Source organism: Plasmodium coatneyi, chromosome 13 (assembly GCF_001680005.1).
Source record: "Plasmodium coatneyi strain Hackeri chromosome 13, complete sequence".
Taxonomy (NCBI): domain Eukaryota; phylum Apicomplexa; class Aconoidasida; order Haemosporida; family Plasmodiidae; genus Plasmodium; species Plasmodium coatneyi.
In genome coordinates, this window is record NC_033568.1 from 249,491 (window position 1) to 268,095 (window position 18,605).

At 34.4% G+C, this 18,605-nt stretch overlaps 4 protein-coding genes across 4 annotated transcripts; 3 read left to right on the forward strand and 1 right to left on the reverse strand.

Annotated features, from left to right (window-relative positions):
- Window positions 1–6,899: 6,899 nt before the first annotated feature.
- PCOAH_00048060 (Uncharacterized protein) lies at window positions 6,900–7,771 on the reverse strand (the record flags this gene model as incomplete). Its single annotated transcript, XM_020061589.1, has 2 exons — window positions 6,900–7,554; window positions 7,697–7,771. The coding sequence occupies 2 exons, from the start codon at window positions 7,769–7,771 to the stop codon at window positions 7,243–7,245; spliced, it is 387 nt and encodes a 128-aa protein (XP_019917218.1).
- Window positions 7,772–9,823: 2,052 nt separating this feature from the next.
- Window positions 9,824–13,292, forward strand: PCOAH_00048070 (receptor gamma form; the record flags this gene model as incomplete). Its single annotated transcript, XM_020061590.1, has 5 exons — window positions 9,824–9,886; window positions 10,050–12,693; window positions 12,799–12,877; window positions 13,088–13,164; window positions 13,249–13,292. 5 exons carry the CDS (start codon window positions 9,824–9,826, stop codon window positions 13,290–13,292), a joined length of 2,907 nt encoding a protein of 968 aa, XP_019917320.1.
- A 2,594-nt stretch (window positions 13,293–15,886) lies between these two features.
- Window positions 15,887–17,164, forward strand: PCOAH_00048080 (hypothetical protein; the record flags this gene model as incomplete). Its single annotated transcript, XM_020061591.1, has 2 exons — window positions 15,887–15,982; window positions 16,268–17,164. 2 exons carry the CDS (start codon window positions 15,887–15,889, stop codon window positions 17,162–17,164), a joined length of 993 nt encoding a protein of 330 aa, XP_019917422.1.
- A 150-nt stretch (window positions 17,165–17,314) lies between these two features.
- On the forward strand, window positions 17,315–17,668 carry PCOAH_00048090 (Uncharacterized protein; the record flags this gene model as incomplete). Its single annotated transcript, XM_020061592.1, has 3 exons — window positions 17,315–17,508; window positions 17,567–17,585; window positions 17,663–17,668. The coding sequence occupies 3 exons, from the start codon at window positions 17,315–17,317 to the stop codon at window positions 17,666–17,668; spliced, it is 219 nt and encodes a 72-aa protein (XP_019917159.1).
- Between the last annotated feature and the right edge of the window lie 937 nt (window positions 17,669–18,605).

Sequence of the window (18,605 nt, forward strand, 5' to 3'; positions counted from 1 at the left end):
TGCGCGATAAATTTGTAACAGTATATTATGACGTCCATGCTCCCGTTATAGTGTACATGAATACGCTTCTTCTCTTTCGAGCAGAATTTTCTGCGTACATCATCATAATGTGTTTTCTTAGTGTTTGAGAAGGAGAGGTTAATATAAAAACTGTTACAACATATTATGTAGTTCATAAATACAGAGGCTTTTTCTTCTCCTTCCCCCTTTTTTTTCTTCTAAAATAGTGAAGTCTTCAGGGTTTACGGTTCAGGGTTTAGGGAAGGAAGACTTTCTTCCTAAGGAAGATGTTCCTACGGAACAGGTTCGAAGTTCAGGTTTAGGGTTTAGCGAGGAAAGACTTCGTTCTTAGGGTTGATGTTCCTACGGAACAGGTTCCAAGTTCACATTCCGGGTTTAGGGAAGGAAGACTTTGTTCCTAAGGAAGGTGTTTCTTAAGGAACAGGTTGCAAGTTCCGATTCCGGGTTTAGGGAGGAAGACCTTTGTTCGAAAGGAAGATGTTCCTACGGAAGATGTTTCTGAGGAACTGGTTCCAAGTTCAGGGTTCCGGGTTTTAGGGTGTTGTAAATATATTTTTCTTTTTTTCTTTTTTTTTGTATTGCATGAAAGTTCTCAACTTTATGTGTGGTCAATATAAGTGGAAGAGAAAAAAATTTCCTTACCCACTTTAGTTTGATTTGTTTGGGATAAATTTTTTTTTATTGACGACTTAGAATATGTTAAATTTTTTTTTTGTTATAATTTTTTACCTTGATAAATTTTTTATCTTAATAATTTTTTTGAGGAGGGTAAGCACTTCCCTTTTTTTTTATTCTTTCCGCGCCCCGTTAGCAGAGTACCTTATCTCAAGTTGTTATTTAAACATAAAAATGAAAAGGAAAGAGAAGGAATGATATATGAAGAGAAGAAAGGAAGAAAAAAGGAATGGAGGAAAAAAGAAGAAAGTGTCCATAATGCCGAATTTTTTTGAAAAAACTGGATTTTCAGTTCGAATGCCAAATGTATCAGTTTTTAAAAAGGTATGTCAAATACCAATCAGTATTTTATGAAAGATCAGGGTAAATTTAAAAAATTAGCAGCACATTCTATGAAAAAATACAAGTTATTTCTTCCTCTATTCGCAATTCCGTTAGCTTCGTTTGTATTAAAAATGACCTACACAGTTGCAAAGGGAATTCTCCCGAGTTCGATATCATTATTTCTTTCTTACTCCTCTATATTTCTTGCGGGCGTAGCTGCCATAATGGCATTATACTATCTATACAAAATAGTAAAAATATACTATATAGATGACGTTTTCAAAAAATTCAACAATTCTATTATCGGCGTACAGAATTTACATCCTAAAAGGGACGTTTCCCAAAGGTTTTTAAAATAAGACCCGTACACAAAATGCTGTATGCAATTCATTTTATTATTTTTACACAACATTACAACATTACTTTTTGCGTAAAATGGCTAGGCATACACCATTAAGCTATTCTTAGTCGTTAAATTTTTTTGTTCCTATTTTTGCGATTAATGATTATACATAATTTTTTGGCTTTTCTTTTCCTTGTTCCTTTTTTTAGTAATAATTAAAATTCTACCACTGCGCTACATTTGGGGGCTTTTGTGAAAGTCTTTTTTTTCCAAAAAAAAACTAACAAAAATTTTCTGCATTGTTTTTGTGTACACATTTTAAGAACTTCCATACATGAATTAAACAATGTATGATATTGTTACTTACTGCAGAACTGTGTAGGAGGTATAAAATTCAATTGCTGCGTTTTTTTAATGCAAAAAATCTGTCCATTAAAGTACACACACAGCTTTGTCGTTCGATGATTCCTCAGCCAACGATGTTGCGACCGAGGTTGCGCTCCGGTCAGGTTGTTACGCAAACCCATAAGGTGTAATGTCCATGGTGGGGATGCGAAAGGTTACGTAGCGGTTAAGTTGCTACACGTTCCCGTACCCTGTACGGGAAGAGGGGGTATGGGTATATCCTTGATGTGGAAGCAAACAAAAAAAAAAACGGTCAAACTACTCCTTCCTCCTCTTTGTTCTTTTAACCGCTGATGTGTACTCTCTCACAACTGGGATGAGGCACATCAAATATTACATATGCACATTGCATGGAATTTTTTCCTTCCTTTCTCTTCCCTCCTTATGATGCTGTACTGTATAAAGAAGAGGAAGAATCGTCCTCCAAATCGTTGTCCTCCATTGAATCAACCTCTGCTGCGTAGTCATCCACTGTTGTGGAAGACGCTATGGAGCTGCCTTCTATGGAATATTCTGTTGCTGAATCACTGCACGCTAATGATGTGTTCAATTCATCTTCGATGGTTGATCTTCTCTTTCTTCTTTTACTTTTAGGGGACATTTTCTTCTTTCCACGGAATAAAGAAGTGTACTGAAGAAAAAAGAAGGGGCGAGAGTAAAGGGAAGGGTAGGGAAGCATGTATCACGCACGCATAATAACTTATTTTGCATTTCCCCCTTTTTAATGGAATAATGCAATTACATGGTACTATTCATACAGGCATTTTTACAATAGCAATTACCTTGCACAGGAGAAGGACAATGGAGATAAATACTGTCACAACCCACGTAGCAAATAAAATAGGAGTGGTTGGGATAGTTATACCCTCTGTAACACCTATGCTTAGATCTACAGCAGTGTTACTACTCTCTTCAGATGTCCAAGTTTCCGTTACTGCGAGTTGTGTTGTTTGGGCTTCCGTAGTAACGCTTTGTGTTGTTTGGACTTCCGGTGCCAAAAAGGGAGGTTTTGCACCATTGTGGTGGCTGCTGGAATCACCCCTACCATCGAGACTGTTCCCTGGTGCTGCAGCTGGGAATTTCTCTACAGGAGCTGGAGTGGCCGTTTCAGCAGGGACAGTTTCTGCAAGTGCTGTTTCTTCATGTGTTGTTACTGCAGGGATTATTTCTACAGGTGACGGTGCTGCAGGGGTTGATGTTGGTGTTGTTGTTGGTGGTGGTGTAGGTGGTGTGGGTGGCGTTGATGGTGCTGCTTCCTCTTGTGTTGTTTCTGAAGGTTCTGGTGCTGCAGGTGGTGTTACTGCAGGTGGTGTTTCTTCAGGTGGAGCTTCCTGTTGAGGTTGTTCATTATCTGAAAAGGGGAATAATTGGTATTAGTCATTTATGTAATCATAGATCACTGAAACCGAGGGTACGGTGCGTGCATATGAGGGTGCATCTCGTTGTATTTCTTTCTTTCCTTAATTTTCTTTTTTCTTCCTTTCTTTTTTTTCTTTCTTTCTCTCTTCCTATCCTTTCCTTTCCGTTCCCCTGAAGGAGGGAGGACGGTTGTTCCTTTCCTTTACTTTTTTTTTTCTTCTTTTCTTTTCTTTCTTTTTTTTCTTTCTTCTTTCCCTTGATCTGAGGGTGTTTCTACGGTCGCATCCTTTAGTTTTTCGCTTTCTAAAGGAGTCATCCTACCTTTCAACTCGGGTAATAATTCTGATGGATCCTTCGGTGTCCTATCAGCGTTACGTAATATTTCTTCAATTTTGGCACAGTACTCGCTTCCATGATTGTTTGGAAGCTTACACCTGTTGTTCCCGTCTCTGTCTCTATAGGTATCATAAGCCTCCTTCAGGAATGTTCTGTATTCTTCAGCACATGCCCCACCTTCCGTACTTAATTTATTCTCCACCTCACTGTAGTCCCTTGTATAATGGTACAGAGCTTTTAGGCGTTTAAACTCTTCTTTTGTCACCTTCGGGAAGGTCTTTGTGCAATTGTTTATATTTTTCAATTCCAGCAACTTTGGGTAAATTATACTCATAACTTCCCGGACATCCCCATAGTTGCTCACATCACGGATGAGCATTTCCCCTAGCCAGTAGTAAAAGAGGTCACAATACATAGGTTTGTCCTCCTGCACTCTTTTATCTACATAACACCAGGCATTCATGATTTTTCCAACTGCATTCTCCACTTTCCCATGTCTCTGCAGTGCACCCTCTAAGGTGCTTTTTAATGTGATGTTGCAACGACCACATGTATTATTCCTCAGTGCTGCCTTCTCTAGTTCCTCATATCGGGATTTGGAACTTTCCTTCCCCCAGCAGCTTTCCTACATTATTTAGTGAAGGTGCACATATGCGTTATATTGCACATATATATAATATATTATAATATTTACATGAAATACTTATATATGAGACAATCCACGTTTATTCGTATGGTTATACCGCTTATTCTTACCGTTGACATTTTGATTCTTCCTTCGTCCTTTTAGGTATAGATTGTCCTCCTTAATTTATATGTGTATATTGTCCAATATAATATATAGTCACTCTTACACCTGTATTTTCTTTGTTTTCTTCGCCTATTTCTGAATAAATATACACATGAGTATACTGCTACTTCAATTCTTCACTATATAACTACATTCTATAATAGCGCACATATGGAAAACTCCCTCCTCCTCTTTATTTAAATATTTATATTCCTTGTCACCTTCCTTTTTATGAAGTATAATTTACTGGAAAATTTAGATTATACACGAATGTACATATTATTATTTATATATTTGGAAGTATATTAATTTATTTAATATATACGCATAGAAGGTGGGAAGAACCGTAAGATGGGAAGAAGATGGTGATGATGATGATGATGGTAAGTTTGCATATTTGTAAGTTAGAGGATATGGAACGCGTGTTGTGTTATGTGGTATATATTTCTCCTTTTTTGATTTTCTTTCCTTCCTTCTTTTACTTCTCCTTATATTATTATAATTTGTGTGATGTTCCTGGGTGTACTGCTCTAAAAAATTAATTTTTTTTTCATATTAATTCCATGTTTACATAACATAGCACTGTTACAAGCATAACCTAGAAATATGCTATATAACTTCGTGTACTGCGCATATTGCAAGAATATACTATGGACTACGGGCAAGTATAGTGTATATTTCTCTTCTGCATGGGCATAAGAACTTTCCCCCCCTTTCTTCCTCATCAAAGTAACAAGCACCCTTTTCCTCCTTCGTTCTTGCATGCACAAAAAAATTAAATTTAGCAGCAGATTATTCAGTATACAACTGCTTGAATAATATGGCAAAAAAGGGAACTACGACCTTTTCATTCGACGAAAAAAGCGTCGAAACGAATTATAAAGAGGAGCGGATTCTTCCTTTTTTTTTCCAAAATTATAATGAACAAAGGATTCTACTCAATCCATTTATTTTACCTTTATAAGACCTAAATTTTACCATTCAACTTAATCTTTTTCATATTGCAAATATAAGCTTGCATTATTAATTATTATATATAATAGGAAAACTGTAAAGGGAATCTCTCCTTGCACATTTATTCTATTCATATTCATGAGTTTTGAATTATGGGAGGGGCACAGGAGTTGTATAATGAGAACAAAATATGTAAAAACGTAGCTAGCACACTCACACAGAGTGTGATCAATTTCCATATTTCCACGATGGTAATGAACATTTATTTCCAAAATGGAAAAAACAATATTAGAACAGTTTGAAGGCGCGCCCATTTGTGTGCTCAGCACAATTTACTCGAAATTCTTTTTACTAAGATCTTTTCATTGAAAATCGGATCGTCCGCCAGTTACGCACAGAATCAGTCAAATGTAAATTGTCAAGTTCGAATAATGTTCAAAGGGTGAAACATAATATAGGGGCACATATAATTTGCACATTATCCCCAAAATTGTAACGCAATGCTTCAAATCTGTTATATTTCCTGTGGTATACTTATGTGAGGTCCCAAGCACGGCGTACCTGTGCAATTCGCAAACATGTCTAGGCCCGTATGTTCGCGCATATTTTTCATCTTTTTTCAGTTTAAGATTATACACGAACATTTGTTAATTTCATTTTGGTTATTTTGAATTACCTAATTTTTATTATTATTACATATAATTCTGTTCGTATTCCCACGCTTTTCTTTTTTTTTTTTTTTTAATTAAATAGTTTACGCGTGGTTCGTAAGTCTGGAAGCCTTGGAAGTACGTATAACAGTATTCTACCAATTGATCCGCATATAATACTTTTAACAATGTGCGAGGTCAGGTCAATTGAATTTTAATAAGCTCCTATGTAGCTAAAGTGATATTATATATAGAAGGGGAATAGACAATTTTTGCAGTTTGAAAAAATTTTTCTAAGGCGTCCTCGCAGATAATCATCAAATAAGTTCAAAAGTACATACATTACACCAAAATGTCCAAAAAAATGGCCAACATAACACCACAAATTAAAAATGTAACGCAGGGGAATGAATACATTATTTTTGCAAAGCCAGACAAGTTCCCCGGAAAAGGAATGCTTAAAAAGGGAAGAAAAAAAAGAAAAAAAAAAAATGTAAAATTCATAGGTTACGCAATGGTTCACATATATTATTGAACCTACCATACAATGAAAAGGTTCTTTTGACACAGTAAAAATAATAATCATTTAAAAAAAAAAAAAAAACATGTTTAAAATAAAGGCATATGTCTTGCAAACACAAAAAAAATAATTATATCTTTTCAGAATGAATACAAAATGTGGATTGTAAATATTTAAATGCATTTTATTAAGCATGTACTTTTATTACAAATTTCATCTAATTATTTATTTTATACTAATAAAAAATAATGTATTTTTACTTTATGAACAAATTATTAGTAAATGAACTGTGTTAACCTATTTAATATGTTTCGCATATACAACAGGAAGACATGAAAATGAGCACATGAAAATTGATTGTGCATTACAAAGAGATGGATTAAAAAATCAAACAGTTGGATCAATTAAATGTATATAAAAAATTGCTGCTTCATATCTAAAAGGTAAATGGATTCATGTGTACTAATGATTATTGCATTCATTCCGTATGTATGCATTGTTGCAAAATATTACGGATTCCGTTTAAGGAAAAAATATATCTTTACAAAGCGCACAATATTCCTTAAATTTAAGTTTGCCCCTTCCAGCTTCTAATCTACAATATTTTGCCGTTTTTATCATGGTATAAATGACCGAGAATGAAAATGTGCATGTTAATATTAAGAGAAGAATACCATATATGGTAAAAATGTGTGTATATAATCCTAAACTGAGCACGGTTATAATTATAGTTGGTAATAATACGATCAATGAAATTGGGGATATAACAATAATTAGTATGTCCCTCTTTTTAATTATATTCTTTATTACTTTTCTATTATAAATGTCCACCCCTTGCTGCTGTTTACGTATTCTATCAATATTATCAAATATATTTTTTTTCAAAATAACCATCTAGTCTTTTTAAACCTTTCCATTTAGCATATTTATGCTTAAACTTCTCTTTATAAATTTCCAAATCATTGAAATAATCACTCTCCTGTAATCGCGCACACACTCCTAAATCATCTGAAGTGTATTTTACATTTTTATACGAATTATTTTTTGATATTGCGTTCTTTAATTTTGATTCATCCAGTCCTTTCTGAAATTTTTGTTCTGTAAGTAATCTTTGGAATATTATTCCAGACCTTACTTTAATATTGTATGGGCCTCGTATGTTATTACCCGAAGTATACTGAAAAATTTAATGTAAATTTTATTTTACAGAATTATCAATTATAAATGAGGAAACAATGATAAAAAAAATATAATATATCAAATAAACGTAAAAAAAAAGGAAAAAGACAATGGAGTAATATAAAGTATTATTATTATACCGCAGCATTAGGACGATTGTGTATCCGTATAAATATTATAGATGCTACAATTTTCAAAGCAGTAATCAATCTCATATATTCTCTCATCCCATGATTCATTATTAATAATATGATTTCTTTTACTATCTGTTGCGCCTTAACCAAGACGAACTTTTACATTATTAAACCCATTTATTAATATTGCGATTTATAAAAGTGAAATGTAATCTGAGGAAGTACAGTACACAATATTAAATAAAGATGAACTGCATATCTACAAAAGTATTAAATATTTTTTTATATAATTTGCTATAAGGAGTACGTGTATTTACGGGAATAAGATATACTGAAGTCCATACGTTTACACGAAACATATAATTCAAGGTTTAGAGTTTCAAGGGTTTCAGGCTTCGGAGTGTAATAAATATGTTTTCCTATTCAAAATGGTACAATATTATTTACATATAAGCATAGTACTCCTCATGGAGTAAAGCGTGTGAGACGTCTAAATATTAGAAAATGAGAATGTAAAAAATATTCATGTGAGAAATATAAATGTAAAAGAATAAGAATGTAGGATATATTAATGTACATAATATTACATCTAGATGTCAAATGAATACATCTACAGAATATTTTCATGAGGTTACACTCATACAACAAACGTGTAAAAAACGTAAGTAAATGTCTCCGCTTTGTTTTTTCTTTCATACAGTTTGTGCTAATGTGATTTCTCCCCATGTACATGTGGAACCGCGAAAAATTTTATTCTATGACTATTTTTTTTTTTTCCATAATATGTAACATATTTATATTGTTTCACTTTTTTCGAAGAAATTTCTTCACTTTATAAAATTAGTACGCTCTATTTTTATCTGAAATCTATATATTATTCGAACGGATAACTCTTTTTTAGGAGCAAATTAAAAAAATAAAGGCATCCTCCAGAGTGCACACACATTGTTATATATGCATATAATACCTTCTTCCGGGTGATGCTGCTTTGCTCGGTGTAAAAATTTCTTGATTCCCTCCCTCGCGATAGTGAAACGAGAAATTGTGGCACACCCGGAAAAGGATGCTGGACCTACGGGAAAGGAGATTTAGGAGCATTTTCTGCGTAACCTGCCACACTCGTACCTACACATAACTATATTTTATGCTGCGCGCTCGGAGCTTCACTAATTTGGTAATTAACTTGAAAAAAAAGGAACTCCATAGTCTTTCTTTCTTTTTCTTTGCGCATCTAACCGGCTTACAAATTCTCTTAACCATGTACATGATTGGTGTGCACATGGAATCAAACTTTTTTCATTTTTTTCTTCCTCCTTTTTTTTTTTTCTTTTCTGCACACCATATCTACTATTTCTTTTAGGGTGTACTATAGGTTACCTGTGTAATGAGAAAAGAAATAAAAGAAAAGGAGGAAGAAAAATTCTACGGTAACCATTGACACTCTCAATTTTTTCTCTATTACATGTAAACAAAAGGGGATGGTTAAAGTGAAATATGCGTAATCGTTTAAAAGAAAGAGGAAAAAATATACGTAATTATTGACATTTCTATTTTTTTTTTTTTTTATTAAATATAAACAAAAGCAAAAAAATTGCGGATTGGTAGGAACGGAAAAAATATTGGTAATGATTTAAAAAAAAAAAAAGAGTACTACAGGTGTTGTATAAAAGTGTACACACATAAATTTCCTTGTTCTGATAAAAAAAAAAAAAAAAAAAAAAAAAAGAGTACTACGGGTGTTTTATAAAAGTGTACACACATAAAGTACCTTGTTCTAATGGAAAAAAAAAAAAAAAAAAAGTACAACAGGTGTTGTATAAAAGTGTACACATAAAGTACCTTGTTCTATGAAAAAAAAAAAAAGAAAAAAAAAAGGGTTTTAAAAATAGCAATAAAAAATTGCGAACCATATTGCCACAACATTTTTTATGTTTTACCCTCTATATATAGGTTCTTATAATTTAGGTCTGTGTACTTTCCTTTTTCGTTTTTTTTTATGTACGTGTGTTTGAATTTTCTTTTTTCCGCACATATGTTTCGTTAGATGTGTAGAACACCTAGCTACATAAATTGCGTACACCCCTTTCTGTGGTTTATATTATATAATCACGTACACACTTATTTTTAAATAATATGGAAGGGAAAAAAAAAAAGCGTTTCTTATTTTTCCTCCCAGTTTTATTATTATCACACAAGGTACTAAAGAAAGGACGATTTTTCTTTCACAATAATGAATTAGCGTGAAAAAAAAAAAGAAACAAAAAAAAGGACCATTTAATTGTACTAAAAGTGGGGGCAAATTCAAAAAAGCTAAAAATCGTGTGATGCGTATAATTTGTTCTCTTTATTTTTCTTTTAGGTGAATAATGTATTATTAGAACGAATGAATGGAACCCTTCTACTAGAATCCGAAAATGAATACGTGCAAGGTGAAAATGATCGTATTTTAGCTACAGGACATCATTATATGGAGGACGATCACATAGAACAATGGTTACAAGGAACTGATGGAAGCAGAATAGGAAGAGTGCAGCAAAATGTAAAATATGAATATGGAGTAACAGAAGTAAAAATAAAGGATGCACAAATGAATGGAAAAAGAACTAACCGCATTTTGAAGGAATCCACTGACGATGCGCAAAACTTTATGGACAACAATAACATAGGGGAAGAAGCAAATGGAGAACATAAAACGGACAGTAAAACGGATAACGGGAGGAACGTAAACAATTTGGTCATGTTAGATTATGGTATGTCTGGAAGTGGACATCCATCTGAGACCCTTGATAATGTTCCTGGATTAGTGACTGAGCATGAGGGAAAATCTCTTAGAAATTCCTCAGAAGGTGGTGGGCATCCTTACGATATGGGTCAGACGAAAACAATGTCTAGTGGTGTTATGAATGATGCTTTTTTGCAGAAGAATGTAATGAGGAAGTGTAATGATAAGAGAAGACGCGGGGTAAGGGATTGGGACTGTCCACCTAAAAGAGATGTTTGTATACCAGATCGAAGATATCAATTATGTATGATGGAAATTACGAATTTGATAGATAATACAAACACACATTTCCATAATGATATAACATTTCGAAAATTATATTTGGAAAAGAAAATTATTTATGATGTTGGAGCAGAGGGTGATTTATTATTAAAGAAGAATAACAACGTATCTAACCAAGACTTATGTAACGATGTCAGATGGAGTTTGGAAGATTTTGGAGATATAATTATGGGAACTGATATGGAATCCATTGGATTTTCCAGAGTAGTGGAAAAAAATTTGAGTAGCATTTTTGGAACTGATGCAGATGCCAAAGTTCATCGTAAGCAATGGTGGGATCAACACAAAAAAGAGTTTTGGAAAACAATGATGTCCTCAGTTAAAAAAAAATTAGGATGGCATTCTACATGGACTTGTAATGAAAATGTTCAGCTAAATGTAGAACCGCAGATATATAGATGGATTAGAGAATGGGGAAGGGATTATATGTCAGAATTATCCATTGAAGTGAGAAAACTGAGAGAGAAATGTGATAGGAGATTCTACTATGTTGCTAAAAACGTATGTATGGTATTTCCATGTAACAATGCATGTACATCATATGAAGAATGGATAACGAGAAAAAAAAAACAATGGGATATTCTGTCAAATAAATTCTCAATTGTAAAGGAGGCACAAAACATCGAGACAGCAGGTATCGTAACTGCATATGATATACTAAAGCAGGAGTTAAATCAATTTAACGTGGTCGCTTTTGAGAATGAAATTAACAATCGTGATGAGGCATATATTGATTTATGTATTTGTGGCGATAGGAAGGTTAAAACAAATACCCAGGAAATCGTCAAGAATGTAGAGAGTGCTCCTAACTTGGGGGCACAAAATTTGAAGTCCACCATTCAATCTATAAGTAGTAGTAAGGAGGATACGGTTCAGAAGGATTCTGCACATGAAAATGTAAACAATGACGCAGATAGTTCTACCATAAGTGCAGCTACTCCAGGTGGTACTGATCCAGGAGATGGTAATGGAATGGGTGATGTTCCTAGTAAGGGTGGTGTTACTACTGATGAAATTCCCACTGTTGAAAGTGTTCCTGCTCCTGCTGAAAGAACTGATGTTCCTGATGCCAGCCTCAGTACTGGTGATGGACAGAATAATGTTCATAATGTTACGGGTGCCGCTTCTGCTGGTGAAGTTGGTAATGTTGACGAGAGTGGTGTTCCAGGTGCAGGCATTCCAGGTGTTGGTGTCCCAGGTGCTATTAGTCCTGCTGAAGCTGCTAATCCAGGTGTATCTGGTGAGGATCCCATTAGTACTTCCACTGCTGCTGGTGTAGGTGTTTCTCCTCATGTTGGTGATGTTCCTGGACCTGACACTAACCATAGTGAAGGTCCTACTTCGTTAAGTGGAACTGAGAATTTAGAATCGAACGAAAGTGTACATGAAACTACTGATCATACAACTCACAGTTTAGAAAATACGAATGGAGGAAGTGAAAAGGGTTTTCAAAAGCATGATTTCAGAAATAATGATGTGCCAAATGATGAATCAAGTTCTGATGAAACTGCACATGTATATGGACATCAAAGGAATAGCATCAGGGAAGATGAAACAGAAGGGGAAGACCATATGAATAATGGTAATTTTATGAAAAATCTAAAGAGGAACCAATTTTATAGCCTAAATAATTGGATCCATGATAAATTAGATATAAAGCAATACGAAAACAGAGATGTCAATGCAACAAGGGAAAAAATTATCCTTATGTCTGAAGTAAGCAAGTGCAATAATAGTGTTTCCTTAAAGTACTGTAACTCTATAGAAGACAGAATGTCATCGAGCACTTGTTCTAAAGACGAAAGAACAAATTTATGTTGTTCAATATCGGATTTTTGTTTGAACTATTTTGAGGTTTATTCTTATGATTACCATAATTGCATGAAAAACGAATTTGAAGATCCATCATATAAGTGCTTTACAAAAGGGAGCTTTACAAGTATGCAGAAAAATATGATCAATAGATAAAGATGCTATGTAAATTAAAAAAAAATTCATTTTAAGAATGCTATAAAAACTTTTTTAACCAATATTCTTTTTGCAGGCGTGGCTTATTTTGCCGCCGGGGGAGCGTTTCTGATACTACTGCTGTTAATGGCTGCACGGAATATGAACAATAATGGGTAACCAAAAAATAAAATAAAAATTAGAATAAAAGACAGAATAACAACTATAAGAGAAAATAAAATAAGAAATGCTTTTAGTGCACAATTAATTCTATGAATTCCATGTGTGAAGTTTTGAAGAGAGTGAAAATGTGCAATCATTACACGCATGTATATATACGTATATGTACCTATATATAATAAATGTGCACTTCCTTGTTCGTACAGTCCTGAAGAAGAAGCTACCTTTAATGATTTCGAAGAATACTGTGATAATATTCACAGAATCCCCCTGATGCCTAACGGTAATTCAAATTCCAAAAAAAAAAAATTCCACATAAAAAGGAATATCACATCATTCTGCTTTATTCTTTTTATTTCTTTTTTAGATATTGAACATATCCAAACGTCAACCCCCATGGATTATTCATGATAATAATTTTATAAATAAAGGCAATTCTGATTGTAGTGCTGATGCAACACAGATATTTTGCTTGATGTAATAAATGAGAAAATATATCAAGCTTTATGCATGAATAATTTGCAAGCACCATGACAATTATTTACAATGTGTGTCTTTGTTTAAATATTTAAATTAGAATTTATTTTTTGTATTTGTAACAAGTAAATACAAGTGTATTTCCTTTTATTGGCTTGTAGGATGTAGTCCTTTTGCCAATAGAGCAAAAATTCGTTTAAGCGAAATGTACAATTTCCTTATTTTTTCTTTCACCTTATTTTTTTTTTTATATGAACCAAAAAAAAAAAACGATTTTAATAATTTGAATAATACATACTGAAGGATAAAAAAAAAAAAGAAAAAAAAAAGAGAAATAGGAAAAAAAAAAATAATAATAAATAAAGGTGAATGAATCAGTGGCGGGGTTTCGGATTTCACACTTATGGGTGTGTGTAGGATTTCGCATTTAGGGTGTGTAGGATTTCGCATTTTAGGGTGTGTAGGTTTTCGCATTTTATGGTGTATGTAGTATTTAGCATTTTAGGGTTCATGTTTTAGTGTGTGTATGTGTAGGATTTCGCACTTAAGCTTAAGGTTTTAGGTTATAAGAACAACAATATAGTCTGCTGTTTATCTGTTTTATTGCGTAAGGACAACAATGTGGCCTGGTGTTCAGAACTTTAGGGAGGGGTATACATCTAAGGTGTGCAAGCGAAAAAAAAAAGTATAAAAAAAAACGTGCATGTGTTGTAGTATGCTTTTACTCAGTATGCATCGAGGAATTTTAACTTCTGGAATATATAAAAAATGAGTTTTTCCTTTTCCCGAGTTTTCTCACATGTGGGTTAAACATATATGCGTGTATTGGCGCTAATCGCGTAAGATCAATTTTTTTTTTTTTCCTTAGTAATAACTTCTCATGAACTGAGCCTTTTTTTAATCTTTCCACATTTTCAACTTTTAATTTTCAGCTTTAGGGGGGGATGCATATTTTCTATACTTACACGGTGGTTGTTGCTTGACCCCTTTTTTATTGTGTGTGCACAGTAATCCCTTGGCAACAATGGTCTGTTGTTTGAGGAATGTATGCGAAATGGAAGGGAAAAGAAAATATGTGTGTTTGTGTGTGTGTGATAAAGGAATTGTATATTAAGACCATTTATTACAAAATGTTTGACATAATCGCCGTGCTTTCCGATTCATATACATATTATTTCCAGAAGATCCATTTAGAGCATAATATATCATCACCTAAATGGATCAACCCCTTTTTTTAAAATCCGTGTTCACTATTCACATGTTACACAGGAATGTTATATTTTTTAATAATTTAAAAATTGAACGGTCACGATAAAATTCTACTTGTATAACCGTACAATTATTATATACTGCCACCTTGAATAAGTAAATACTTAGGCTCATCCGTTAATCATAACTCTGTCTCGTAGCGGTTCTACGTATATACATACATGTATATATATATATATATATATATATATATATATATATATATATATATTTGTTCTTACTTTTTTCCTACGCTAACGTCACGTTATAATTTGTTCGTAGAAAATGAAACCTCCTAGAGCGATATTTTCATTTTCCCCTCTTTTCGTTGTTATAATTGTCAGTTTCTACACAGGGCAAACCTTTTCCTATGAGCAATAAGCGGCAAAAGGAAATAGTGTGTATACATAAAAGGTCTAAATTCCACGTTTAAAGTGAAAATTACCCTTTCCATTGCCCTCCCTAAAATATGATTAGAATTTAAAAATGACAAAAATTATTTGTTCCAAGGAACATGTACAACTTAAATTATAAGGGACTTAACAGTTTTTACCAATTAGGGAAAAATACACTATTATATGTTTCCTTCCCTTCCCAGTGTAAGTGATAAAAATTTGAAACGCGATTTCTGTTATTTCTGTTATACTCTATGATACATTTATGAATTTTCTTAAACTCTCGATATTCATAAAAATAGTTCCAACTTTACACTAGCGTGATTTCTTTAATAAGAAAAAAAAAAAAAAAATTTTTTAAATTGCAAGTTGAAAAAAATTCTTCTATTCAATTTTTCCTTCGTCCTTAAAAGAACTTCCGGTATGTATAAAAACTACTTTAATCACTTCTGTGGTAGTTGTTCGGTTCTTATAATAAAAAATTAAAAGAAATTACTTCCTTTTTTAATTCAATTTTATTTCTTTTTCCTTTTCTTCGTTTAGCATATGTCGCGATTATGCCGTAAAACTGTGTTATATTATATATGGTCACCTCATTTTATGTGTAATTCACCATTTTGTAGCGTTGTTCCTAGTGAGCCCCTTCTTTTTTCATTTCTTTTCTTCTGGTGTGAAGAAATTATACGCAAGCTAGATTATGCGCGAAAGTGTATGAAGGAAAAAAAAGTGTAAAATATCTGTTGAAACATTTGAGCAAGAAATTTCTGCTACTAAGTGGATTATTCAACAGTGTCGCAGTTGAACTAATGATTTAATAATAAAAAAAAAAAAAAGAAAAAAATTATATTTTGTTTTAAACTGAATATTTAACGAGTCTTGCAAAGAATGGCCGCCATCAAAATGGTTTTTCCGAAGGATCGTCGTTTGTGGGTGTACCCTTTACTTATTATGTATTATGTCCTACTTTGGACTGAGTCACAGGTATGTGGAAGTTTTACGTGGAAGTTGTACGTGGGTCGTTTTTTTCTTTATTCCTTCTTTTTCTTATCACAGTAGTGCCAGCATATGGGAATACAATTTGCCCCTTTGTCCAAATATATCATTGCAAACGTTATCTATTTGCTTCCTCGCCTTGGCGTTCCCCCTTTAATGTTGTCCATTGCGCTGTTCAAGGCAGATTATTTTATTTCATTCTATTTTACTTTATTCCATTTTACTTTATCCTTTCCTATTTTATTTTATACTATTTTATTCGTTCCTTTGCAGAGCTTAAATGAGGCAACGCACGTGGGGACCTTGGCAGGAACATGTCCATCTGGGCATGCAAGAAGTTTGTCCGAGTTATCATCTTCTTCAAAAAATTCCATATTCGGGGGGAATCGGCGCAAGAATAAGAATCACCGCTCTTCCAGGAATGGCCACAGTAGCAATAACCAGAAAAGTAGCTCACACGGGGAGACGTACACGAGGGGTGACGGGTCCGTTGACAGTCTGTTTGGCAGGTCCGATGAAAGTTTGTTTGACAGGTCCGATGAAAGTTTGTTAGACAGATCCGATGGCAGTCTCCTTGACTTATCCGATGACAGTCTGCTTGACAGGTCCGATGCGAGTCTGCTTGATAAATCCGATGAGAATCTGCTTGACAGGTCCACTGATAGTCTGTTTGACGGGTCCAATGATAGTCTGTTTGACGGGTCCGATGATAGTCTGTTTGACGGATCCGATGAAAATCTCCTTGACAGATCCGATGGGAAAAAAGATAGGAAGCCCTACCCTAAGCGACGTTATAGAGGCCCCCCTCAGAAACGTTCTGGAGTTGCCCCTCAGCAAAGTTCTGTAGTGGCCCCACAGCAAATTTCTGGAGTCGCTCCACAGCAAAGTTCTGGAGTCGCCCCACAGCAAAGTTCTGTAGTAGCCCCCCAGCAAAGTTCTGGAACCTACCCCCCGCAACCTTATGGAACCTACCCTCCACAACCATATGGAACCTACCCCTCACAACCTTATGGAACCTACCCTCCACAACCTTATGCGGGCTACCCCATGCAATATTATAGAGTCTACCCCCTGCAATATTATAGAGTCTACCACCTGCCATGTTATGGAACCTACCCCCTGTCATGTTATGGATCCTACCCCCTGTCATGTTATGGAAGCTGCCTTTAGCAAAGTTATGGAGCCGAAGCAAGACCATTTTGCAGGACCGTTTACCCTAATTGGAGGAATAGTATCCTAGAAAGGTGCAGACCAATGCTCCCATATGGTTGCACCCACCATGAATTTTCGAGGAATCTCATAGACGAAGAAATATTAAACATGCCGCAGCAATTATTTTTTTGGTTTAGTAAAAGTAAGGCATTCATTTCATATTTTTTCTATGGGATATACTTAGAAAGGAAGTACTACGTCATGGTGAATAATTTGAACAAGTGGTTTTCCAGCGTAGCAGAAGCCAATAATTTGCCACATGATTACAAGTTAAAGTGGTGGGAAGAATGCAACATAGACGGGTGGAGGAGGGGGATATGCGTGTATATATTACGTTCCCCCCTTCTTCTTTCCCAAAAGTAAGGACAATGATGAATATGTATTACCGTGTGTGCACTACACATTGAAGAAGCTTCAGGGATGATTGGTTTTTTTTTTTCCCCCTTTTTCTAATAGCAATGATAAGCTCACGGGGTGTTGCAACTTCTGCTCAACGGAAGACCACACTTGCATGATTGTAATGGCCTATTTATTATTATACCCATTTATGATGGTCCGTTTACGATTATATTTAATGGAAAATGGTATATTTATGTTGTCCTATTTTTAATGGCCTATTTATGATTACTTACTGTTGCGTATAACTTTGCCCACTCCTTTGGCGCATAGTCACCATGTGGTCATATACTCATGAGCCTAGCCGTTACCTATCCTTTATGAATGGCCTATCACTTTCACTGAAACTGAATAATTAATACATTAACGCGACCTAATCGGGGAATAATAATTTTCCATCTGCTGCTCCGTACCACGGACACAAGAAATGTGACCACCCGTGTGACATGGTTCTGCGTATATGCCTACGCGCATGTCCTCGCAATATGCGCATTCTCAAAATTTTGACCGGTACACTTAAGGAATGCCACATGGGGTCCCTTTTTTGCTCGCGCACATCCGTGGATGAATTTCTCGGGACAGGTGTTCTTGTTCGGGGTGTTGCTGTTATTATATCATTATTTTTATGCTCCCACTTTGGAAGAAGGATAGTTTTCCCCCCACAAACACCGTATTTATAAGCGTTCCCCATCGCTCTTTTATATTTTTCAAATTTAGAATATTCCTCTTTGTAAATATGTGTGCGAAAAAAAAGAAAAAATTAATTCCCCCTTTTTTTTTTTTTTTTTCATGAATGGAACATATCCTAAAATGTTCCTTCTCACTTGCTATATAGAAGAACACACACATATGCAAACAGAGCAATGAAAGAACAAACTACGTTGTCCAGTTTTCCTTAAGAATAAATATTCCGCACATGTACCGATCAATCTAACTGTAAAAAAGGAAAAAGAAAAGAGAACATACCAGTGGAAAAAATGGTACATGTCCCTTATAAACAGCA